The sequence below is a fragment of the Corvus kubaryi genome, unplaced genomic scaffold (assembly GCF_017639235.1).
Source record: "Corvus kubaryi isolate FWS band 111438036 unplaced genomic scaffold, C.kubaryi_AGA036_p1.0 37387, whole genome shotgun sequence".
In the NCBI taxonomy this organism is placed as follows: Eukaryota; Metazoa; Chordata; class Aves; order Passeriformes; family Corvidae; genus Corvus; species Corvus kubaryi.
Window position 1 is genome coordinate 10,780,886 of NW_024581129.1, and position 26,190 is coordinate 10,807,075.

Here is a 26,190-nt window from a genome sequence, read left to right on the forward strand (position 1 = left end):
CAGCTTGGTCCATGTAGAGGTAAATCCCATCCCTCACACCTGCAGCTCGGTCCATACAGGTAAATCCCATCCCTCACACCTGCAGCTCGGTCCATGTAGAGGTAAATCCCATCCCTCACACCTGCCATGGGGGCCTATCAGTGTCAGTGTGCTCAGCTTTGCCTGAAGTGATGCAGCTGTTAAGGATGGAGAAGTCACAGCTTGTAACCTGCCCACAGCACCCTGTGGCAGGATTACCCTCTGGCCTGTTGCTGTGAAGGAAGCATCATGCCTGAAATCTGTCCAGAGCAGTTTGGTTTGGTTTCTAACAGCTTTTCTACCTGTCATATTCTCTAATTCCCACCAAGGCAATCCTTTATATGATCAGATATATACAGTGAGAGCTGTTAAAAATGCTTCAATACAAACTTACTACCTCCATCCTGCTCCCAGTGCCCTAATTTTTTTTGGTGAACATCACAACATCAATATGAAGCAAGCACCTTGCAAAAAATGTGTAATTCATGACAGATGTGGAAAGAGAGTTAACAGAGAAGAACAAGATGGCTGGTTCCCATTATTTGAGAAGGACTGACAGACAAATTGGGAGGAAACATAATACAAACAGAAAATATTACTGCATCAAGTTTATTTAAAATACTTAATCTTCATGATATTTATGTCACTTAAGTACTTTTCTGTATTATTGCCAGACCAATTAAAAACATATGAGTTTATTTCAGTTGTGTTTGCTGTCAAGAGATGCTGCCAAGAACCTCTGCAAACTTCATCTTTCACTGAAAGAGGAAGCCAAAATTGGCATGCTGTGGTGATGTTCAAAGTCTTTAATCAACATTGAGCCTGATGAGTTACAAATACAAATGAGAGATATTATTCTTTCCTTTCCCTGCAAACTGATTTTTTTTCCTGTTTTCCTCAGTGGCTTCTGAAGCCTGTATTCTTGCCCTACCTTATTCAGAAAGGAAGAGGCCTGGAAGGACAAGAGGTGACATGTCTTGTGAAAAAAAAAATCTGTAGGATTGTTCATTTGCTAGGGAGGAAAGAGGAAGAGGTGATTTAGCATTGAGAGCACAGGCAATGAACCCAGCATGAAATCAGCCAGCACTGGGGAAGAAATTTCCATGAGGAACTTGCTGCCCTGTGCTTTGCCCAGTGCAAGGCTTACAGATGGAATCTGGATGCTTTAAAATTGAGCCAAACATCAAAAATAGGACACCATGAAAACATCATCACTAATTTATGTGTTTTCCTAACACCCACTGTTCCGTTCTGTGAGAAACCAGTGATGAAACCAAAGTTACAAGGGGAGGGGAAAAAAAAAAAAAAGCCCTGAATAAAACCCAATACCCCAACAAACAACTAGAAAGAAAACCTCGTGCTGGCATTCCGCGCTCTTGGGTAACACATTGACACATTTCCTGTAAACATTCCACCCACAGTACTCCAGGTTGAGCTGTCCACTGACACCATGGGCAGGGCAGCACCTCTCCCACTGCTTCCCTCAGCTCACCCCGTCCCCCTGCCAGCTTCCCTTTCCACACGAGCAGCTCCTTCACCCAGCAGGACAGCGGATGTTCTGCTGTGCCTCCTGAAGAGCAGTAATGGTCTTCCAGGTAGAAGCATTTGTTTTTAGAGCTCACAGGTAGGACTAAGAGCTCTTAAAACAGATCTGAGACACCATGAACACAAGGGCTGGGAAGCTGTGTGGGAAGAGCAGTGGAAATGGAGAGCACATCACACTGACACTGCGGGCAGGCTGAAAGACTCCAGCAGAGGAAATCGGGAGCTCGTGACGTGCAGATGGCAGAAGAGATGACAGGAAATGGGCAAGAGACGCGCTGATCCTGACTCCAGGATCATCCATGCTCCCCAACACAGCCCATACAGCTGGGACAGCAGCACGGTCTGTGGGGAACAGACTCTGACACGGCAACCTGAATCCAAACCTCTCCACTGACCCAGCAAAAAGCACCCTAAGGGAGTCAACACAGAATACAAAAGCACTATAAACCAAAGGAAGCACACACAGGTTTCTCCCACAACAGCAGTCCCCTCCTGAGGCAAAGGAACAGCTTTCTGCTTGGGAAGACATCTCAGGGATGCACTCCCAGAACAGTCACCCTCGTGTGGGTTCCCAGCAGCTGCCCACACCTTAGAAAAGGCACGTTGTCATATCCCAAGCAGGCCAGGGTTAAATTGGACGAGTGTATTCCAATACACTAGCCCCAAGCACGTGCCAGGTAAGGATTGCCCAATTTCTTTGGGCAATTTTTTCTGTTATCCAGCCAATTTTCAAGGTACTGGAACTATACCAGGTTTCAAACTTCAGGCATTTTGAGGACATTGCTAAAAAATTCCTAAGTAAAACAGAATTATATATGGGTACAACAGCTGCAAAGCAATGTATAGTCATTTGTAAAATTAAAACTGAACTTTGTTTGGAGACAGCAAGGGAAATTCCTTCTGGAATAAGGAATATTTTAAAATGTTTGAGATAAGGGAAAGCTGGAGACAGGTTTAGAAGTTTTTTCTACTCTCGGAATTACAGCTACACAGCTAAAGCAGTAAGTTTGGCACTTCATCCTGTCACCTGGAGTGCATTTGAGACATACTGACTTTTTACATGAATTCTTCAGCAAGCTGCAGTACATCCCCCTGAAACACCAGAACTAGATGTTAGTGTTTAAACTGCCAAGACTTTTACAAGAGTCACAAGAAGGTAAACACTACCTGCCAACACCAAGTTGCATTTCAGGAAAAATCACAAAATCTAAATGGGAAAGTCACTAAGTCTGAAGCTTTATTGCCTTTAAAGTGCCTTGCACCTTGCCACAGAAGTTATATAGTACACTGCCTTTCAGCCAGAGCCCAAAGGAGGAGTTTGATACAATACAAGCACTCATCTACACAAATATTTTATTTCCTGCATAAAAACTGAGAGAGGTTCACTGAAATAATGGCAGAAGGCATTACAAAGGGGAACTGTTAAATTGTGAAAAACTAAGTTCACATTTCTTCAAGCTGACAGCATTCACTTACTAAAGGCAGTACTTTTAGTTGAGTGACTTCAGTGCTTTCTCACATCAGCCAGGACAGCACAGCTTTATCATTTTATAAAAGTTACGTTCATCACTAGGGCAGACCTGTGTCCTGGACACTGCAGGTGCCCAACGCTATCCCTAAGGCACTTAGTGAGATCAGCTCCTTGCTGGTGCCATAAAAGAATTCCATGACTGTCCAGCCCTTGCTAGGACATGCATCCATTTCCTCAGCAGAATTTATGGCCATAGAAGCTGTCACACACAAAATGCAAATTACTCCAAATTCACAAACTAGGAAAAGAGAACCTAAACTTCACGCTGCAAAAAGTGGGATTTCTTTTCAAAAAGAAAAACATACCCTCTGAAATTATTCTCCATGATGCAAGTAGATGTGCCTCTTACTGGACAGCAAGAGAGTCACGCTTCTTCTTCCATACAGCCAAGAGCTGCAACACATAAGCAAGGTTACTACCTCATTCTTCTGCTGAATTTCTAACACTGGCTAAATATGGAAAAGGAAGAGTAAAATATTATGTCAAAGGAAAGACAAACAATCTAATACAAGGATGCAGTACAGAACCCTACTCCCACAGATCAGAAGAGAGCCTGAAAGCCACAGAAATAGTTTACAACAATATTCTCTGTTTTAGACACTTTGCATGCTTTGGGAAACCCCCAGAATACTGTTATTTTTGCACAAACACCATATGGCTAAGAAAATTGCACGTTCTCTATTTTCCTGGACCATAGCTGTCATTTCAGGCAACAGGACCATGATCTGATAAAACAGATTGCAACATTCAGAAAACCAAGAGGGGACAGAAGTGGTTTTCAAGCCACAGAACAGTGGCTGGGAAAATTATCTACTTTTAGTTGGTAGCAGCTCTGACCCCTAAGGCAACATCTTCTGTACATAAAGAAGGGAAATTTGAAAGCAGATCCATCAGCAAAAAGAATAGAGTGTTTTCAGCCTCTGGAAAGACAAATCTGTTACATAACTTTTAAAGCATATCTATCCTTCCATAGGCAATGGGCCCACAGTGATAATTACCTGTGTGGTGGATTCTTGGTCTTTAAGCTTCAGTGCTCCTGATGTGTCATTTTCGCATTACTTACCTGTACTTTCACAGCTCCCTACACGTCAGCACCTGCTGCTTTCCTTCTGATGGAATCCAGCTCTTTTATGCTACTTTTTCAAATGGGATAAGACACCTCACTATTTGATTCAGACTTATCACTATGCCTGAAAAACTCTTAAGAGCTTAAAAAGAACTGCAAAAGAAGAAAAGGCCCTACTGGAAAAGTCTGCTTGAACAAAAGTCGTGCACACAGATGGACAAGTTGCAACATACAAGGAGGAATAAAAAGGTATTTGAAACCAATAATGATGAGAAAAGTCTTACATGAAATCTGAGAATTACTCAAGATCTATTCCTTTCTCCTACTTGCTCCCTCTCACAAAGGCAAAGCCAAGAACAAAGGAGATTCATCCAAGTTCAAAGAGTCCCCATTTGATTTAAAGCTCTTGGTATACAGCCAATCCAGTAAGATTTAAAGATATAACTGTATCTCTTTACAACAGAGACACAACAGCGCATGCTACCCTGTTCATATTGCACATACACACAGTGCAACTAACAGCCCTCTTTTCTGAGGCACTTCCATGAGCCGTTTTCATTTGGATAAGAAAGGAAGGGAATTTAATTTGTACTTGAAACTGATAAAAAATTTTAACAGTGTTTCTGGAATGGACTCTCAATCCTAGAAGTCATGAAACAAAGCTCAGAAGCCAAGAAGCAGATCCAACTGGCCTTTGACCAGACGTGAACTCTTTCCAATCCTGTGAACCTATTAATCCCTGAATGTATGAGGCCAAGCAGTAGTAGAGGTACATCACAACATCACCTGAGCTGTTTTAATTCAGGCCCAACACTCAGAGCACAAACCCAGAGGAAGACTCTACACCACCAAGAGCAGGAGTGGTGCCTGTACAGCTGCACCTGCACACACAGGCAGCTACAGCTGGGCTGCTGCCCATTGCACCTGTAGGGAGACAAGGCATTGGATAAACTGCTCTCAAACTTGGCTGTTAAGCACCACACCACCCAGACATGGCAAGGGGAACCACCTGGAGACGCCCAAACTGCTGGCAGAGGCAGCAAGAGCTGGTTTGAATGCACATACACATGGCTGGCAAGCATCTGAGTTCCTCCCTGCTTCTGAAGAAATCCAGATTAGGACGTTCTCCTTTCCCAATGACAGCACAGCTGCCAGCAGGACACCTACTGATTTGCTTGGTGTTTATTTGCATGCTGTGCTTGCTTACTGCCACCGGGCATAAATATCCAATTTTATCCACTTATTTGAGTTTACTTTGTATCTGGATGCACAAGACGCCTCACTGTACAGTATGCCTCCAAGGCTGACATTTCTCAGAAGACTAAAGGCCTAATGAAAGACTAATAGAACAGTTTTATTGCATTTTGCCACACATATTTTACAAGTGGTCACCTTGTCTAATAACACTGCACTGACTCAGGTCTCCATTTATCTGCAGATGTCTGAATCACTGTCCTCTGCACTTGAGGTTGTCCAGGAGGAACCACACACACAGACTGCAGACACAGAAGACCTGAACATAGATTTTCAGTCCAAAAAGCTACCCAGCACATAACTTGCAATAACAGCTTTCCTTCCTTGTATCTCTGTCAGCTTCCCTATCCATACAGTCAGACCAGTGATGTTTCAGGAGTGCTTTAAACACTAAGGATGAGAAGCACTACGAAATCCAGATATTATCCTTCTTTGCATATGCTGTGCACATGTATGGTGAGCTGTGATCCAGCATTTAAATCACTGACCCCTAAGTCTGCATTTGTAACTCCAGTCAGAGAAGACAAACTGCCCCCAGACACAACTTGCCCAATACTCACACTACAGAAAAAACAACTACAATAAAAAACCAATGCAACAAGAACTGAAAAACTGCCAATTAAATTTATAACACAATAACCAGATTATAACAGGATTCAATAGGTAATTTCCTTAGTGTAGAGCTTCCAGAAGGTAACCCTACTATTACCCTCCTTTTATACCAGTTGACTTTCAACCTTTACCAAATTCCTTGCTTCAATCTGTAAGAGCAAAGACAGTTTTAAGAGCCCATACCCATCAACTGTGCCTTTGAACTGTAGGGCAAAATCCAGTATTTGCAAGCCTGAACATTCATTACTGATTACAAAATTACTTGGAAACCTCCCACAATAGTTCGGTTTCTTTGCATATCATTCCCTTCTCTATTTTATAAACAGAGATGGAGAATCACAGAGGTAAAAGCCCAGCTAGGCAAAGGCAAAGCTCTGGCTGAACAGCCCCGCGCTACTTTAAGCACACATGACGGTAAGGGAAGTGATGCTAAGCATGTATCAAACCAAAGCATGAGATATTGGCTTGGGTTTTGCATCACCAGCACCAGCCGGAGAACAGGAAACTGAAAAGCCCAGCTGAACCTCAGCTGAAGTGCAGCACCAGGCCTCCACTAACACCATTACTCAGCTGCCTGCAACACCTCAGCCAGGGGAGCCCTCCACGCAAAGCCAGCGCCGTTCTCCCCGCGGTACGCAGCAGTTTTCTCACGGGTTTTGTGCCCTCGCGTTCCCTTTTCCCCCCTTTTCTCGCTGCAGGTCCGTGCCGGGGCCCACCCGCCCGTCGGGGGTGCCGCTGCCGGGGCACAGAGCATCGCAAACCCGCCTCCCGGTGCGGCCGAACGGCGGGGAACGACGAACCCTCCTGCGCTCCGCGGTCCCCAGGGTCCACGGGGACGGCGCCGGGCCCCGCCGGGGTCCAGCCCCACGCTCAGCTCCGGCGGGGCAGGGTCCCCCGAGCAGCAAGGACGGCACCAGCCCCCGCAACCCCCGCCCGCCGGCAGAAGCCCCGCGGCCACGGCCCAGTGCCGCTCCGCTCCCCGCAGGGTGCGCTGGGCCGGGGACCCGGCAGAAGGGCATCAGCGAGCGGCGGGGGGGACGCGGGGCTGCTCCGGCAACGTGGGCACCGCCGCCTGCGGGGATGGAGGCGGCGGGAGACGGAGCCCGCGGAGAGTCCCGCTGCCGCGCGGGAGCGACGAGCGGCGAAGGCAGCGGCCCCGCGCGGTTCGGGCGCTCACCGGGAAGTGCGGGGCTGCGCGTCCTGCGGCGGCCGCGCCGGGCTGCGCCGGGCTGGGCTGCGCCGGGCTGGGCTGAGCTGGGCTGCACCGGGCTGGGCTGGGCCGGGCTGAGCTGGGCTGGGCTGAGCTGGGCCGGCCACGCTCCCGCGGCCCCGCGCCCGCCGCTGCCAATAGGAGAGCGCGGCCGGGGCTCGCCCCCGCCGGGAGGGGCGGGGCCGGGCAGGGACCCTCAGGGAGAGCGGGGACGGGCCCCGGGCCGGCGGGGCACGGGCCTCTGAGGGACCCTCCGGCCTGGGGCTGCCCGCCCTCCTCCCCGCCTTCCCCGCGTCCCCCAGCTCCCTGGGCCACCGCGCACCCTCGACAAGGGCAGCGGAGCCTGTTTCCTCCATCCATCGCGCATCCGCGAGAAGCGCAGCGGAGCCTCTTTCCTAACCGCGATTGGAATCCGTGCCTGCACTGTTACAGCTCCACGAAGACCCACTGTCCTTTCCTTATTGCCTCGTATTTACCTGCTGCCACTTGGGACATACTTAAATTTAGCAAAGGCAGCTACTGGGAAAGTGATTTGGTCTTCTAACTCTGATTAGAAATTAAAACTAGTATAATGTCAAACTCCAAATTTAAAACTCAAATCTTCACCAACACCTAAGCCAGACTTAGCCAAAACACGTTTTTGTTGTGGATGGTAGTGGATTGAAGCAGCTCAATCCCCTAACGAGCCCTTCTGCTCCGTTGCTGCTTGGTTCTGCTACAGCAGACACAATGCTGCCCTTGAAACTCCAACCCAATAATAATTATTATGTATCTCATCCCCAACAGAACCCACGGCAAGCATGTTGAACCCCACCAGGACCCTCATCTTACAGAATTCCATGTCTCATTCACAGTCTTGGTTTTCTTCAAAACCTAAGGCCTGTCTACAGAAGGCCAACAAGCGCTTCTGAAACGAACACCTCCCTCCCCTCTCCCGTGAGCAGCACACAGGCACCCTCTCCCTGTCCAGGTGACTTCAGAGAACTCCTGCACTGCGATCCATAAGGGATGCACACTTAGTCACAAGAGAGGGGAGCTGTCAGACCCTGCTCAGTCCCCAGTTACCTCCATTGAAGGCTCCAGGGAGTATCCTGGAGCAGATAGTGTGGCAGAGTAGCTGAAGGCCACTGGACAGGAGAGCTGGAGAGGACAAAAGCAAGGCAGGAATGCTGTGGGCTTGGAGTGGCCAGAGCTGTTCTTTTGAGCTGCAACACCATCAATTTGCAGTTGGTGTTATGGGATCCTTCTGTCCCTGCACATACCACTTGAGGCTAGGCCATCTACGCCTCCTCATTTCCACTTACCGTGCCCAGAACCCTTATGTCTGTCCGTTTATTACAGTAAGAAAGGTTTAATGGTCCAAAATCGCAAGAGAGGCAGCAGTTTAGCCATTCAGATGGCAGTAAGCCATTTGTATCATAAAGGATAAGGAAGCACTAGAACAGATTACTGGGAGAAATACAGGATCTCTATGATGAGAGCCTTTGATAAGAAGCAAGACAGTCATCAAGATCCTCAGATGAATATAATTCTACTTTGAGAGGAATACAGAGCAGATAATTTCTTGGAGCCCCTTCTGATCATTCTACAATGTAAACCTGCTACTGACATCCCATTGAACAAGAACTGAGCAGGGCCGTTACAGAGCAGTAAACTTTACTTTTTTCATGCTATCTTCTGTTCAACTCCCTGTCAGCTTTCTTGCCTGATTTATTACATGTATTTTTACTCAACTTTGAGGCAGGAGTTTTGTTTACGTTATGTCTCTAACTATTATTAACATCTTACATATCACTATCGAGTGATACAACGATAGTATTGTAGTATTGATAGTACTGATGAGTATTCCCTTTGAATATTTGCTCAAAAAGCTTAGAGAATACACTCACCCTGCTAGCAGGCTAGGGATGTTCCTTTGCATCTCCTCTTGCTCACACCAGTGGGGCTGGCCTGGGCAATGTGTAAACAAACACACACATATATACATGTAGATATTTTGTTACTGCCTTTAGGTGCTGGTATTGTTAAAGAAATTCCATGTGCCATCTGCTGGGAGAAACTTTCTCTGAGGCAATGTGCTGTACTGACACAGCTGACTGCACTGCTGGCAGCGTAAAGAGGCAGTTATTTCTCAAGAGGAACCTTTATTCTGTTAATGCACCAACTTCCAGCACAGATGCAAAGGACACACAAAAAAGGTCAGGATGAGTGGAACAACAGCAGGATGAAGTCTGTCAGAGAACACAAACCTCTGGAACTATGTCACAGCATGACAGCCTGGCAGCAAGAAGTAGCTCATTTTCAAATCCTCTTTCACTTGAACCTCCAAAGTGTTCAGGTTACAAACACCATGATCAGACTCAGGAGATGAACTGCATTTTAAAGACAAGTTGCTAAGCATTAAGTGAATAATTCTCAATTTACTTGCAGATTGAAAAATCTCTACAAGCTTAAGAGACAGGCAGCTATCCATGACATGTCAGAACAAGCAGACAGACAGGAATTCAGCACCCACTTTTCAGAAGCAGTCTTCGGTTTCCCCTACCCAATATTCAGCACCAGTAACTGTTTAAAATCAGCAGCAGCTCTTGGCTTTCACACTCCTGGCAGTCTGTGTCCAGGTAATGTGGTCTCAGGCACAGGACTGAGGTAAATCAGCTTTGCTAACACACCCTGCACTGCCACATGTATTGAGAGCACAGTTACACATAACTCCAAAGTGGACCCAGATATCCATTGCCATCAAAAGAGCTGGTCTGCTCTCTCTTTATACCCCCAGCAACAGATCCCCACTGATGGCCCTGACTGGATCACAGCAGTCAGCTGAATTAGGTCTCATTGAACCAATGAAAAAGTACACTTGCAATTGGGGTTCCTTGGAATCAAAAACATCAGAATTCAGATTGCAAAATTGCTATCACCAACACTATGGAAGGGGGGAAATATACAACTGGAACATAAAATAAGCTCAGTAAGTAGAAATCTCAGACACACAAAATTATTTCTCCAAGTTTTAAGATGTTGTTTATCAGAATGAAAAAACAAAGCAAACAAAACAAAACCCAGAAATGCATCTGCCAGGGGCAAAGCCCTTAATTCCCTGGTGAAAACAGAAAAGGAGTGGAACTAGTGGTAGATGTGGAAGTCCACAAACGGTGGAGTTAAAGAACAGACAATCTCACAATAGTTATCTGCTATAAAACCTTGAGATCCAATTTAAGTCCTCATCTTCTAAGGAATGAGAAGTCCCTACCACACACACAAAGTATGTCCACTTTTTCCTAGAATGTTACCTGAAAACCCCAAACTGCTGGAGGCAGCCTCCTGAAGCTACTGTCAGAAAGCAGCCAATTAAACACCACCTTCTTTTCAGGATTATTTCCACTGTACCTTCATCTGCAAGTCTAGGTGAGAAGTACAGAACCACGCATGCAACCTAAGCTGCTACTCCAAAACACAATACTGTTAAACTAGAAAGGAACAGGGTGTTGAACAAACTGTAAAATGTTTTGACTCAAAGTGTTGTACAGCAGATGGAGCTACAAGGATGGCCTACAAATAGCCACCTACACTTGAGAACACCCAGCAATGATAAATACACAGAATCTACCCCATCGAGGGAGTGTCTTCAACATTTTTCTACTGCAAAAGGACACACAGATGTTCACAACAAAGCAACTCTCAAAGTTTCACATCAACAGAGATTTAAAAGAAATTAATGCAATTAGTTTGTAATGCTTATTGAGATGTTGCATAACAGTTCAAGTTCTTCTCCTGACCAGTATCTATAATTGTGTCATTTTTGCTTCTCTTCAGAGAGATAAAAGCGGGACGGGGATGGGGACTGAGAAAAGGCATTTGTTTTTTCACCATATGGCAGTGACAAAAGTGACAATCAGTTTGCTTCAAGTCAGATTCCTCCTGGAAGATCATGAGTCTATCCATTACCAAGAATATTTGGACACGCTTCCCTTTCATCAGAAGTAAGTGCACTGCAAGGGTTCCACAGGTTCCCCTTCACCTCCTCTATGTTCCTCTCTCCAGAAAATGATCCATCTGGATGACCACTGGATTTGCCAACCAGATCCAGAAATGCTCCCAACTGCCTGATGACTTTATTTAGCAAAAGAGAAAGTCAGTTTTCCAAATGAAAACTTTCCAACTTAATCTCCACAGCCAAGTAGAAATATTCATAAGTTTTAAATTAAGTGCCTACTTTCTCTTCCTTCACAGAAATGAAGGACTTGCAGGTGAGTTTCTGTTGATAATTCCAAAGACTTTGAGAAATCCCATGTGAGAAAAAAATCTTCTTTAACTGCACACACTATTTCACATCAGTTCAAATTGATTTCTTGCTACAGCCTTCAAAAAATCACTGAAATAAGCATTCAAAAATAGCTGAATGTACCAAAGTTAATAACATCACATAACAAACAAACGGACACTAGTTTGGGAATCTTTGGATTAAAATTGAGTTTTTTATCTTTGAAGTTCAAATGAGGGTTCTGAGAGAGAAGTTTTTTATTAATCTAGGCAGACAGGTGCTAACATAATGTAATTTTTACTTTGTCTGTACTCACAGGGAACGGCCATCATCATATAATAACCTTTCATCCATTACAGAACACAGGAAATAGGTCTTCACACACATAAGCAGGTCATGAAATAACTGACCTACACCAAATGTAAAACGGGCTTTCAAGAAATCAGTCAGATGCTTCTAATGAATGTCTGCACACTCCCACGAGTCCCAGGCTGGAACAGCTTCATCACTGACACTCTCCTAGTGCTGAGGAATCCAGTGGGCACAAGGATTCTCATGGCAGTGTACATATGGCAAAGTGATATAAACACAACAGGGCACATAACATTTAGAGAAGTACAAGCAGATTTTTGGTTTCATTAAAAACACAGGAGAGATTTAATAAATATGTTTTACTTTAATCCAAAAGTAAGTTATTGGAGGCCCCCTTTTGTGTGGACAAGACATTCTCAGCCACCTCCCTCTCCCCACCCTCACATGTATATGCTGAGGGTAGAATTCCAAATATTTCAAGAGCTGGAACATCTCACTTCATGTGGTACCTTCTCACCCTCAACCTGCCTAGGACAGAATAGCTTAAAATTCCTGCAGGGCAATATAGGGTTGACCTCCTATACTCCAAAACCTCTGTGGAGTATTTTTAGAGGCTCAAACAAAATGCATCTTGTCTCCTTTCAGTTCAGACAGTGGCCCTATACTAGAGTGATCCAGACAGGACAAACTGAGAATTAAGGACCAAGTTTCATAAACAAATTGCTTAAGGAAAATTTCATTCATGACAAACAAGTCTTGTCCAGAAGCTGTTTCACAAGTGTCCATAAATCCAAAAAATGTGAAACAGGGATGAGACTGAGAAATGTCCATGTTCTGTAAACTAAAAAGGGAAATGCACATCTGCAAATCAGCCACATGGAAAAGGTTACGTACTTCTTTGCCAGGCTCTAAAACTGAAGTCAGCAATCCCAAAGAGCAAGTCACCATGTCACTGCCACTGTCTGGCATCCAGCAGGTACTCGGAAACAACAAAGAAATCACGTCCAAGTGCACAAGTCCAAGAAACCAAGTGCCAAAACCAAAAAAGTAAAGCAAAACTGCATTGCAATACTTTCTGAGAACACAATTCCACCAGAAGATGCTTTTCTTGGGATGAAAATCCTTTTCTTAACAGAACATCAAAACAGCCCTTCTCCTAAGGTAAAGATCTTCTATTTTCTCGTGGGCCTGTCACGTTAGGTGTTCGGCCATGATCTTCCACAATTCCTGTAGGAGCAGAAAGAATACATACAGGTATTTTCTCACATCAGTAGGCTGCAATTATGAAAAAGTTCAAATGCTCACTGTAAGACAAATTTTAAGACATACCCTATACCTCCACCTACAGATGGTATCCATCCATGGATGGATACCAAATCCATCTATGTAGTCTCCTGGAACAACTACCAAATTATCTTTGAAACAGAGCAATATAGCTGATTGCTTCATTCTTGTAGCATGATTTTTAAGAAAATGTACAGTTAGTACAAAAGAATTTGTTTCAAAATAGTTTGAAATTAGCTCAGTTGGTCAGAGAATGGTGCTAATAATGCCGAGGTTGCTGGTTCAATCCCTGTGTGGGGCCATTCACTTAGGAGTTGGATTCAATGATCCTTTTGGGTCCCTTCCAACTCAGAGTATTCTGTGATTGCACTGATCTGCATGATCTTCTGCACTATTTTGTCTGATAATCCTGCTTGTTTTCTTAGCCTGTGTTGACAAATGGTTTCAACAATGCTGGTAAAAAAACAGCTGAAGAGACAATTTACTGAGGAATCAAAGTCTCACAAACGCATGGCCTATATAAACACCCCCCTTCTCAACCTTATAGGCAACAAGGATGAAAAATCCTTAACCAATTAGTTTCTTTAGAATATATTAATACACACTTTGTCTGCTCCAAAAAGGATAATTAAGCAGACTATCACGTACTCTTCACCATGATATCTTCCAGTTGTGGCAATAGACTTAATGATAAATAAAAACACAGGCATTTTAAAAATGCATTTCAAGAAAAGATTAAAAAGATTTCAAGGATCAGCAGCCTTCCTCAAGGCAGCCAGGGAATGAGTTTACACATGTAGGTATAATCCAGGTTACTTTTGTGTACTTGTAAAACTTTTAAACACGTTTTACACGTTTTATGCCTGGAGGTATCGACATTAAGTAAAATAAATCAATCTGATGAAGTAACTGTGGCCCCGGCAATCTCACTATGCATACACACAGCAATAGTTGACTACAGCAACATAGTTTCTTGGTACCAGATTTGCAATCCTGTACAAGATTTGAAAGTTGTCTAAAAATATCAGTTAGATTGGATTGTTCTAGACGTCAGCAAGCTGTTAGCTACCCTGTATAATATTCCTAATGGCAGATAATCTGGAAAAAAGGGAGAAAGAGAACCTTAAGTGCTCGTGAGGTAATTAGATAACCAGAAATATTACATCTGGATGTTTCTCAATAACAGAAGTTTACAGCTAATTGACTTCTTCATAGACATTAAAACTTTATTTCCTGAACTCTGAACTGGGAAAGGAATTACTAAAACTGTGAAATGAATTTTTCCTACAAGAAAATAAATGAGAAGAGATATTGAACATTTTCCAGTTCAATCACAAAAATGGCATTTTACAAAGTAAATGTCTCTTACCCTTTGAGGAACTGAGTGAAATCTCAGCCACTCTGCTACTGGTGATAGAAAATCAACTTTGTCCTAGTCAAAACCAGGACATGTCAATCTAGTACAGACTATGTAAGCACAAAGAAGGATCACTTTAAATCAAAAAAGCTAAATGGAGATAAAAGATAATGTTTATTCTCCTCTTCTTACTTCATGCTACATAAACAGCTGATAACTAATGTGAGGTGATTAGCCTGACATATTACATTTATTTTCATGAATGCCACTTACCAACTGCTCAATTCGCTCATAAACAAGGAACTGGCAGAAATCAAGCTTAATGGGCTCCACTGTATATTTCATTTTTCCATCTTGAAGGTTCTCCAAATCATTTAGAGTATTTCTAAAGTGACTGTAGGCCTCACATGTAACATCCATATGTCTTAAAGTGAAGTTCAGCCTGGCAAAAGAGTATTTCATTTAGAACATCTCTCCTATGCTGGCTTCTTAAATAGGTGTGTAACTTCCCTCAGCTAATGAAAAAATGGGTCTTCTCAGCATAATTAACTCCCAACAGCCAAAAAAATGTACACCCCCCCCCGCTCCTGAAAAGCAGAAAAGATGTTATGTCAGCATCAATACACAGTAACTCTTGAGTGAATCTTTCCATTGATTTTAAGGCACTTTGCCACAACAGAATTACTGGCTTAGCTTCCTGGACAAACACCTGGCAACAAACCACAGGAGGAGTTACTGCTTACCTATCTCCAGAGATTTAAGCAAAGCCTATTTGTGTATCAGCTTATGAATGTACTCTAACATACAATTACTTAAAAACATTCAATGATTCCTTGAAAGCAAACAAGAGAAACTGTTCTAGAGTTTCTCAAGCTGCGAAATATGAATCCTAATTCTAAACCACTTCATTTCACTCTGTGACCTCAAAAATATATAGCAAATGTTGTCAGGCATTATGGAATACATCAATCTGGCTACCTATTTATCCTTTATCTCAGGTGAGGGAAAGGTAGGACAACAAAAGGCAAACTCTTGTAAAACTCAAATTCTGAACTGATAAAAATTAGGCATGTAGGAAAAAAAAATGCTTGTCCTGAGCATATACTGCAGCCTGTGGTCAACTGATAAAATGAAAATTTGAAGCCAACCTTTAATCAAAACACACAAAGTTTTTAGTGCTTTTTATTTTAAGTTCTTGGTAATACTTACCTCTTTTCTAGTGCTAAGTAAACTGTGCAAGAATTTTTCAAGTTGTGTGTGAGTCTATACAGAGTTCTGAACAAGGCATCTGTCAGGTCATCATCATAGAACACTACAAGAAACAAGACCAGGAGCATATGTATAATTAAGGGTGTACTTTACTTAAGTCTCCATTATGAAACAACAACAGGCCTTAGTTTGATTACTCTAATCAAACAAGTCACTATCTTATCTAAGTGCAAAGTATGTTTTTAATGGCAACAACTGACTCTGCAAGAGTATCCACCTCTGCTATTTATGTCAGGCTTACTTTAAGCTTTCTCTCATCAGAATGGGAATCAATTGTCAGAATTTACAAGCTTTAACAAAAATTCTCTCAGTCTGGAAATAATCTGACTATAAAGCTGAAAAACCCCCATGATATCAGAGAGTATAGAGCCTTTTTTCTTACAAAAACCCCAACCAGGCCATAATTAATTTACCCTTATAACCAGATGTCCTTTGAAAGCAGTCTTGCAACTCCTTTCAATATCTTAACTAAAATCAATTCTCCTTTAGCAAGAAATCTGTACATCTATATATAGATCTACAGATCAAAAGAACAATGGTTTTCCTATACAGATAAGCTAGCCTGTCATTTTAAAATCCTTCACTTAAGCAAGAAAAAAAGCAGAAAAGTGATATCCAAAGACTCCATGGGAAAGTGCAGCATCTGAAATTGCTATTCACATTATAGAAAATCTCAAACCTATTTATTATTATTTGCACAGAAGTTACGTAATACAAGACAATGATAGGACAACACAACTCTCCTGATTCATCAGTTACTTGTGATCGTGTCCAGCAATTTATTTAGCCACAAAGAATTAACACACCAAAGAAAAGGAAGAGCTAGTAGCTTGCAACATCTGTTCTCCCATTGCTAATTCAGAATGTAAATACAAGTGTTTAGAAAAGAAAAATATAGACAGAAACACTTAAGGCAGAGCTTTGGCAAATTAGGTAAGGATCTGACCTATTAGATTTTAAAAACAAATTAGGTTTGTTTAAATTATTACTCATAATGCTTGAGTGTTTGATTTAAAAGCATACTGTTTATCTTTTCCTACCATCAGCTGCCATTATCACAGAACAGTGATCAAGCAAATCAGCAATCTCTTCTTCAGACCAGCTATAAGGAGCTTCATGATCTGTAAGAAAAAAATACGGCTTTGGTGTACATGATTAAATGTCTCAAATTACTGGAGAAAAGGAACTTCTTAGCTCCTGTGGGCATCTGCTGCTCCATAAACAGAGCACACCACTAAAGGGAAATCAAAACCTTGCTCTGTTCATTCTCTGAAGTTCCCTCAGTCCCCTGCTTTCTCTGTTATGTCCAACCCTCCCAAGGCTGACTGACAAGCAAAAGTTTTCCTTCACTTCAGAATTCACAACCCTGTAGCAAGATCACAGCTTTAAATACATTAAAGCAAGTACTCCTTTAAACAAAACCCCAGATATATCTTTATATAAGTTTTGATTATTCTTCGTATCTTATCATGCTTTTAAAAAATTATTCTTCATTAAAAAAATCTTTATTTGCAAGTCTAATAAACATAAAACCTTTTCAACTGGCAGTATCAAATATTATCATTAACCAGGATTTTTTTTTGAGGCTCAAGAGAGGCTTTTGAATATGTAAAACCAAACACCAAGCCCAATCTAAAAGGAACCATTATAAGCACCTACCAGTGCAGAATTCATCTTTCAGCCAATCCAGTTCTTTCACTTTAACTTCCCCTCCTGTGGGTGAAGAAGAATCACATCAGTCCCAAATGGCCTTTCAGACAGCATCTGAGCTAAAGTAAAGAGTCAAAGTCTGACCATACAGCACTTACCTCCTGGCTCCATCAGGTGTTTGTTTAATGCAACATTTTGCTCACACATGGCCAGAAGATCTTCACCAACATCTGGAAAAGAAGTGATAATGATATCAAAAACAAGAACATTTTGTATGGGCCATGTATGCCTCTCAGACTATACTTGAAGTTTCTCTCAAGCCCATGAGATTAAGGAAAATTCAGAGCAACTCTGTCCACTGATGACTGCTTCCCTAGATTCCTTCTTCCTTTTGTCTTTCAGTTCCAAGCTCTGAGCAATCCTTGAAGAAAGAAAGAAGTTAGATCCCTACACTACCTCTTTTAACCTGGACACCCTATCTTGAGTTCACGGCAACATCTCTTCCTTTTAAACTCTTGTGCTTTCTCAGCCCCTTGAGAAAGTTCCTGTTATTTTTCAGTAAATAACACAACTCGATACACATTAATAAAAAATGATTAGCTGTAACTGAAAATAACTGCCTTACCCGTGCAATAAACTCTCTTGGCAACTGTTCCCATGATAATGCTGGAAATCCCAGTGCCACCTCCAAGCTCCAGCACAGAGCAACACCTGAATGTGTCCCTTTTAAAGAAAATGTAATCAGCCAGAAGGAAGGCAGCACGCCAGACCTGGGGACAAGGGAAGCAGTTAAAACTCAGGCAGTTCCGAAGCACATTCCATGCAAATCAAGATGCTACAAGGCAGAACACGTACTTGTTTACCAACGTCTTCTAAGGGGGTTGCCATAGTGTGTTCTGTGGAAATGAGAGCAGAGCAGAAATAATTATCTCAAAATTGTTCAAATCAAGTTCCACAGGGGTAAGTTTGAAACTAAGGTTATGCTTCCCTTTCAAATATAGAACTAAACACTCTTCATTCTATAGAATAATGCTAGATAATGCCAAACACCCAGTCTAATTAAGGAGCCCTGAGTTTCCCATGGTATACGACTGCCCAAATCACTTCCAGAGAAAAAATGTACATTTTTATTTGCAATCTTACAGTATTACGTTCATTATTTTCTTTCACTTAACAAACTGCTGTTCCATTTCTAAAGAAAGCCTGTTTTTCTTTTGTTTTACAGAAATATATTTGCCCCATTTCTCCTTGACGGAAAGCTTATTATTTACCTATTTTAACAAAATCACTGCAAGTGCACTCCGGCTCTTCATCTTCAAAAGCATCTTCTTTCCCTTTCATCAGAATTACAGGGCACACTATATCCCTCAAAAGATCCTCTGCTTCCAAACCAGAGGCACTTTGAGGCCTTCTGACCACTTCCAAGTCTCCATCATCATCTAGCAGAGCTTCTACTCCTTCACTATTTAATTCTTCTTCTTTTTTTATGTTACTCTTGTCCTTGTCACACAGTTCATCTCCTTTTCTGCACTGGTGTTCTCTTCCTGCAGTAATTTCTCTCATGTGTTTCCCAGATGCCAAATCTTCTGTGCTCCAAAGGAGTTTGAAATATGACAGGAATACTGTAAGAACACAGTGTGGGGGGAAAGGTTAAACACCAGATGAGGCAGAATCTATGCACAACTTCCACATACATGAGATTTTGGTATGCTTTACATGTATTAAAAATCTATAGAATAAAAAATTATATAGGTAACTTGAAATATAGTTTTATTTGCTATGAAGAAATACTTCTGTTTTTAAGTTCTGTCAGTAGAAATAAATGAAGCACTTTCACAGTCCACTGACTGACTCAGCATCTGCAGTCACGACGTGCACATTCATCTGATTTAGTAACATTTATTTTAACTATGGGCAGAGGGTTTCTTACATCCTCCAAAACTTGCTCTGTTCACACAAGTTCAAACCAAGTTGAAAGCAGAATTAATAGAAGTTCGAATTAGTTTCTTTTGGTTAAGATTCCTATCTTGCAAGAAACAAGCATGTCCTAGTAAAATGCAAGTTGCAATTTTGTTTACTGCTTTGAAAGTCTTTAGGAATTCAATCAACTTCAAGCCTTGAAATAGGCTCAGTATATGAGAGCAGAAATAAGTGCACAGGAGGCATTTGCCAAAGCTGAGACTTTTGTAATTTTTTTTAAGTGTTCAAACTGATTATTCAAAGAGATTAAATGACTTAAGCTATTCTCAATGACCAATTAATTAAAAATCTTTTGCAACACTCAGTGACATCAGCATCTATTAAAATGTTAAGTTATTGAAACATGGACCTTGCAATTTTAATCATAGGAATCTGTACTGCCTGAATACCATGCATGAGGAAGAATGAACATTCCATACTCCTTCCATCTATCTTCATTCCCAACAAAAGGGAAGAGATAAAGTGCTTGCCACCACTGCTTTCAACAATTTCACAATTTATGGAGTTCTGTTCCAGTTTCTTTGGTAGGCAAGACATTCCGAGGTGGTCTACTGAAATCTGACTGAGGGTCCTCTCTAGGGAGACCATTTTTAGATAGATCTAATAAAATCTTCAGTGCCTGTCCTAGAATGAGAAATATTTAAAGTCTCCGCTGTTTGCATGATGGCCAGATGAAACTAATTTGAATAGAGGATGCCATCAGTGAATGAATTGCTTTTGTTCTCCAAGTCCATTCTGATCCTCTACATTTCTACAGCATTCAAAAGGTGGAAAGTCAAACTGACTCACTGGAGAAGAGACTAAATCCCCATAAACTTCCCCAAAACACAGCAAAATGGCAGTGGTAGATTATTATGGCATTAAAGGCTGTCATACTACAATCCAATTCTTGTCTCAATAACCAGAGGAATTTCCCAGACAGAGCTCATTCACAGTAGGTAGAACACACCGTCACTTCCTTCTGTTGAAAGGTTCTTTGCACCAAGCAAAATCACAGCAAACACATGTCAAACCGCATGAAAACCCGCCACGGCACTAATTACCTGGGTTTTGACCTGAACAGGGTCAAAATTATTATTCATTTCTTTGTCAGGCCTACTTTTATAATTTTTCACATTGTCATACACCAGAACAGTTGCAGAAGCTACTCTTTTTATGTCACAACTGGGTTTGAAAAAACAATTAACTCTTCTGTCACAGCAGGACTTTTGTACAGAACATTTTGCCAGCAGCTCCAAGGGCAGTTCCCTTGACAACTTTATAGCAACCTACAGGCTGGCAATCAGCCAGGGGCATTTGCCAACTCATTACCTCTACAGCCTTGACTCTTCAAATTCTGCGTCAGTTAAAGCCATTGCTATTTGAGTTTTCTTGTTGACTTTTTTTTTAAGCACCACTCCCCCCCCCCAAAAAAAAAACCCCAACAACCTCACCAACAAAAAAAAAAATCAAAACCAAAAAAACACCACAAAGCCCAAAGAAAGCTGTTAGGCTCCTCTGGAATTGATGGCAAACCATCACATAAACATTTAATTAAACGTCATAAATTAATTACTGATAGTTTTTATTTTAAACTTAAGTTACACTATTTAAAACCCCTGGATTCTCACCTTTTGTTTGTGTTCAAGGAACATCACAACCTTTTTTTTAACTCATGATTCCCAAAGTGCTACATTGACACTATAGCTCAATGGACAAATACATAAAATTAAACCTGTGAGTAAATTTGGTTACTTTTTCCCAGAAAGTAACTTAAAGTTAAATTTTTAAGACAGGCTGCCTACAAGTTTTCATTTCTGGAGTGAATTTCATGAGGAGAACACAGCTAGCCCTCTTTCTAAAGATTGAGTAGGAGGTGATTCTGCTTATAACTGGAATAAAATACGTAACTATTAATATCAACCCCTTAGAGGAGAATTCAGCCATTACAAAGATGTGAGTACAGTTAAAATACAGCTCAGTCAGTGTAAGCATCCATTACCTGGCTGTCCAACTGCATTCAGTCGTACCATGAGGTGTCTTTTGCTTGGGCAGTGCAAGTGAACATCAGACAGCACAGTGTCACTTCTAAACGTGGGGTTATCCATCTCCTTCTCTGCTAAATCTACCATGGTGTGCTGGTGAGAGAAACATCTGCAGTGCTCAAACAGTCCCTTATGCAGTGCTGCCACGAAGGGATTCCATTCTCTTCCATTTGCAGGCGTCCAGTAACAGTTTTGCTCAGCAAGGGAACCTCAGGACATCGTTTCTGAGAAGGTGTGGCAAAGTGTGATCATGGAAGCTCCACCACGCTCCAAGACAACAAGTTGCTTGTCAGGATATTCAACCTAAAACCAAAACCACACAGCTTTTAGTGGTACCCTGACACTGTCTGAACATTGCTCCAGCAGTATTTCAGAAGATAAAAATCAGATGACACTGTTCAATAAAGCAGCAATGCTCCAATGCTCTCTTTTACAGAATCCTCAAATATATTACTGTTAGTAGTTCAGTGGCAGCCACTGCATATTTTAGGAAGAGCTACTAATTTGTTTGTGTTACAGACAACCTCCCCTGAAAAAATATCAAATGTTACCATGACTGCACAGAATTACAATGCTAAATCACGGTCTTCAAAGGAAATAAGGCCATTTCCTGTGTCAGCATTAACATCTTGAATGATTATGCTAAATTTGCTATTATCTGCTTGTGCTTGGACAAGGTTCAGGCTGGAAGGGACCACAGTGGCTCATCTGGTCCCACCTCCCTGCTCAGGCAGAGTTACCCCAGAGCACAGCACACAGGATTGTGTCCAGACAGTTCTGGAATATCTCCAGTGAGGAACACTCCACAGCCTCTCTGGACAATCTGCCCCAGTGCTCGGTCACTCACAGTGAAGAAGCTCTTCCTCATGTTCAGGTGGAGCATCCTGGGCAGTTCCTGCTCACTGCCTCTGTCCCATTGCTGGGCCCCAGGGAGCAGAGCCTGGTCCATGCTCTGACACCTCGCTTTGATATTTATACACATTAAGAAGGTCCCCTCTCAGTCATCTCTTCTCAACCTCAGCCTCAACTTCCTCGTAAGAGAGATGCTCCAGACCCACGATCAACTTAGTAGTTCCCTGCTGGACCATCATACACATTCACACTAAAAACACTCCACGCTTTAGAGGCAGCCTCTGTATCTGCACCTGCGCGGTTTTGTTAACTTCTGCCACACCTGCCCCAGCTCCAAACCTGCTCTTTCCCGGCGGGACTCGGCGCAGGAGCCAGCCCAGCGCTGCTGCCCACTGACCCGGGGAAGGGCTGTGGCTGTGCCCGGCGGGGCTCCCGTTCCTGCTGCGGGACCCACCGGAGCCTCCGCGGGGCTCAGCGCGGCCGGGGCGCGGCTCCGCGGGCACGGGGCGGCCGCAGGAGCGCAGGCGGGACCCGCCTGTCCCGCTTTTCCCCGCTCGGCCCCCGCGTCCCCCGGCAGGTCCCAGCTGTCCCGCTTTTCCCCGCTCAGGTCCCACCTCTCCCGCGTTCCCCGCTCGGGTCCCGCCTCTCCCGGCCCCTCCGGCCGCCTCCCGGGGTCGCTGCGGAGGCGGCGGCTCCTTCCGGCTCCTTCCGCTGACGCTGCTGCCCGGCGGCCCCCGCGGGTGCTGCCGGCCGTGGGGTGACCGCTCTGCTCGGGGGATCGCCTGTGTTTGAGCCTTAGCCAGCACTACATCCCGGTAAAAGCCTTCCAGGGAAGGCGGGGAAAGGCAGCGCCAGCAGCGCACCTCAGGCTTGCGCTGAAGCATCCGCAGGACTTGCTCGGAGTTTCAACACGCGTTTCCTACTCGCGTTCTTTTATTAATTGTTTTTAGCATCACTTGCCCTGTCTCGGTTCGTCTGTAAGCCCATGAAAAATCTCCAAACGACTTGAAAACAAAGTGGAAAAACGTCTGCGGAGGCAAATAGGCGTTTCTTCCTTAGTCCAGATTACCGTCAGCATTCTACTACCACTGTAAGATTAGCTGAAGCAGCAGCTGTGCACTTGTTTGGGGGATTGGGGGTTTAGTTGCTTAATTCTGAAGAGTTTTTAATTAGGTATAAACCAGGTGAAACAAACAAGGCTGAGTTAAGCGTTGTGTGGAAACACCATAAACCAGAGTTTTTGGGAGGCTTTAACAACAGAAATCTGTCTAACAGAGTTAGACCACCAGATTTTAGTATCTACATTTTGGACCATGGTGTTTTAGGGAGTAATTTCCCAGCTGAGCTCGTCTGCAGTGAGAGCTGGCTGCTGCTCTGGCTCTGGGGCTGTGTGGTCAGTCGTGCTGTCCAGAGGGTGTGGATGGTGTGCGGGCACAGGACACCTCAGCAGCTGGACACGCTGCGGCTGACCAGCCCTCTGGGCAAAATCACAGACAGAGGTGCTCCATACTCCCATCTGTGTTCCAGTTCACCTCCTTTGCAAGTCTGGCAGGGCTGTTGTTGAAGTTGTTTTATCTTTCAGCAGGAGGATCTAATTCAAAAGTGGGTATTTGCATATTAATTACTTGTCATATGATGCTAATGTCAATTGCTATAGATGATCCTTGTATTTCTCTTGAGTAGTAGGAAGAATTAGGGTCAATGCTCAAAAAAACCTTGGAATGTAATTTATAGTCTGTATCTATTTCTAAATGTCTCCTCATCATCTTCATCCTTCAACAAAGGCTAAGAATTATTAAAGAATGAAATAATCTTTCCCTATTTTTAAAGTCAAGATTGTCGAGTGGCAATGAAATGGAAAACACAGCAAGCCATTCAGATCTCTCATTGCAGTTTCTGTGGAGAATTCTATCGGATGAACATCTGACAAAAATGCTTTGGAGATTTTTTTCTCCTTTTATCCTTCTCTTGTGAAAGAGCAGAAGATTATTTTACTTCCTGTGGTGATACGATGGCACATAAATTATTACTGCAGTCTCTCTCTGTGCTGGCATGTTCCTCACTGCTATTGAGTGCCAACAATCTGCAGGCAAAGCACATTATATTTGTCACAAAATCTCACCAATCTGCAGCAAGAGGCACTTACTAAGGCTTAATATAACTAGAGGAGTAGCTAAAAAGCTGCATTACATGGGGGCTTTTAAGCACAAAGGTGGATTGTGTGAGAAATGGGGCTGCTGCAATTGCTTTTCTAAGAAAAGCTGATACCTTGTTTCACATATGCACGATATTTGGGCAAAGCAGGAATATCTTGTGGCTGCAGAAGGACTTAAAGGAGCCAGCGTGGATAATGTGGGTGATAGTGAAAGTTGTTTAGGGAGATGCAGTTTCTGTACTACACGCAAGAGGGCTTTGGCAGCAGCTCCTCAGAGGTACCTCTTTATGAAGGATGCACCTCAGTTACATTTCCCATCTTCCTCACAGCTATGTGACCTAGGAATTTGCTTAAATTTGCCTCATGTGCCAGACAACTTTACCAAGGTTTCATTGCTTGTTTTAAATGATGAATTGGGCCAGTTTCATCCATTGATCAAGTCCCAAGAAGTTGGCTGTGCTGCTTGCTTCAGGTATGTCCCTCCTATAATCCCCTTTTGAATTCAATGTCATGTGTTGACACTCCATGGGTTTTTTCTTGGCAGATCAGGTAATACTGAGTAAGAGTCAGGACACTGTGATATATGTCTTGTAGTCTCTTGTCAGAGATAAATTGTGACTGGTCAGTCTTTTTTAAAACTCACTGCAGGTTTTGACTCTTCAAAACTGGATGTGTACAAATGCATGATGAAAAGATTAAATCTGAGAAGGAACGGCCAGACCTGAGATCAACCAGCCAATAATTAGTAATTTCCAAGGGCAGCAAATCTGAAAATTTTAATAGTGAATATTGTCTAACAGCTTTTCTCTTTTGAACCACAGGGGAAGTAATTGTGGTAGGTTTAAAAGAACAATAAAATCCAGAATCCCATTAGCTTTACTGGAAGGCTGAATGGTAAAACTGTGTTTGATTTAATTCTTCATTCAACAACAAGAAAATAAAAAAATAACAGGAGAAAAAAATGTGATATTTCCTGGAAAAGGATTGTGAATGAAATTATGTGTGTTGATTGTGCTTTTTGCCATGGCAGCGATTAATTACAGTTGTTGGTGCACACTTGCACTGACTGGCTTTCCTGCAGTCAGGCGGGTAAACATCGTGGGAATCCCTCCCTTCTTCAGTTTACAAAGAATGTACTTTTAGTAATGCAGTCTCCTCTTCACAAATACAGACAGGGCAGAGGAAATTAAATAAAAGAAAAATTGGGGAAAATTGAGGAATTCAGTGGGATTCTGCTGCACCTGAACAGCACAGGTTCAGAACAGTTGAGAAGGAACTGCCCTAGCGATACATTTTACCCAGGAAAAGTGCTGGGAAGCAAAGCTGGTGATTCCCAGAGCACAATGCCCTCTGAATCCTCTGGCGCCCAGGTAACCCTGCAAGGAGAAGGGAGAGGGTAAAAGTTACTTACACAAGCTTTGCCATGCTCAGGCTGGAAGAGTCTGATAATTTTGCTGCATCACACTCTGGGGACTGATAATTGACTGCAACTTTGAGGGCATTTTCTGAACTATCTTTGTTATTCTGAGCAGCAGATTGATGTTGGCAGATGCAACCAACACCTAGTCTATGCAAAGCCAAGTTTTCCTTCTCCATGAAGCTAAGTCTAGATTAAAATTTCGAATCTTTTGTGCTAAAGGTCCTAGTTTAACATTCAAAGACCTCAGGAAATTGAAACTGAATCTGTAGAGAAACTAATTTGCACTGCTGGCTTTTTCCTTTCATTATAAACATTTCCCAGTGAATACATGAAAGTGTTTTGTTAACTATGTTTTTAATTTTCTGACTTTGCAGGAATTATTAGTTC

General features: G+C 42.8%; 2 protein-coding genes across 5 annotated transcripts in view; both read right to left on the reverse strand.

The window, feature by feature from the left end:
- The window catches only part of ABAT (4-aminobutyrate aminotransferase), a 50,134-nt gene extending 42,846 nt beyond the window's left edge, over positions 1–7,288 (reverse strand). Inside the window, exon 1 of one of the 3 annotated variants that reach the window (XM_042037100.1) lies at positions 7,204–7,288. The gene's annotated coding sequence lies outside the window, so the exon portion shown is untranslated. Of the gene's footprint in view, positions 1–39; positions 1,243–3,399; positions 6,597–7,203 lie in introns of those variants that run through there. The other 2 variants (XM_042037104.1, XM_042037103.1) reach the window with 2 other exon arrangements.
- Positions 7,289–11,694: 4,406 nt separating this feature from the next.
- METTL22 (methyltransferase 22, Kin17 lysine) lies at positions 11,695–22,947 on the reverse strand. Of its 2 annotated transcripts, none has more exons than XM_042037297.1 (11): positions 22,843–22,947; positions 21,334–21,679; positions 18,644–18,994; positions 18,228–18,268; positions 17,998–18,142; positions 17,531–17,602; positions 17,382–17,435; positions 16,763–16,843; positions 15,663–15,765; positions 14,727–14,895; positions 11,695–13,039 (listed from the first exon to the last, which is right to left on the reverse strand). In XM_042037297.1, exons 2-11 carry the CDS (start codon positions 21,461–21,463, stop codon positions 13,004–13,006), a joined length of 1,182 nt encoding a protein of 393 aa, XP_041893231.1. In that variant the 5' UTR covers positions 21,464–21,679; positions 22,843–22,947; the 3' UTR covers positions 11,695–13,003. The 2 variants fall into 2 exon arrangements, with proteins under 2 accessions (XP_041893231.1, XP_041893232.1); XM_042037298.1 differs by lacking the exon at positions 22,843–22,947 and adding an exon at positions 22,568–22,666.
- Positions 22,948–26,190: the final 3,243 nt, after the last annotated feature.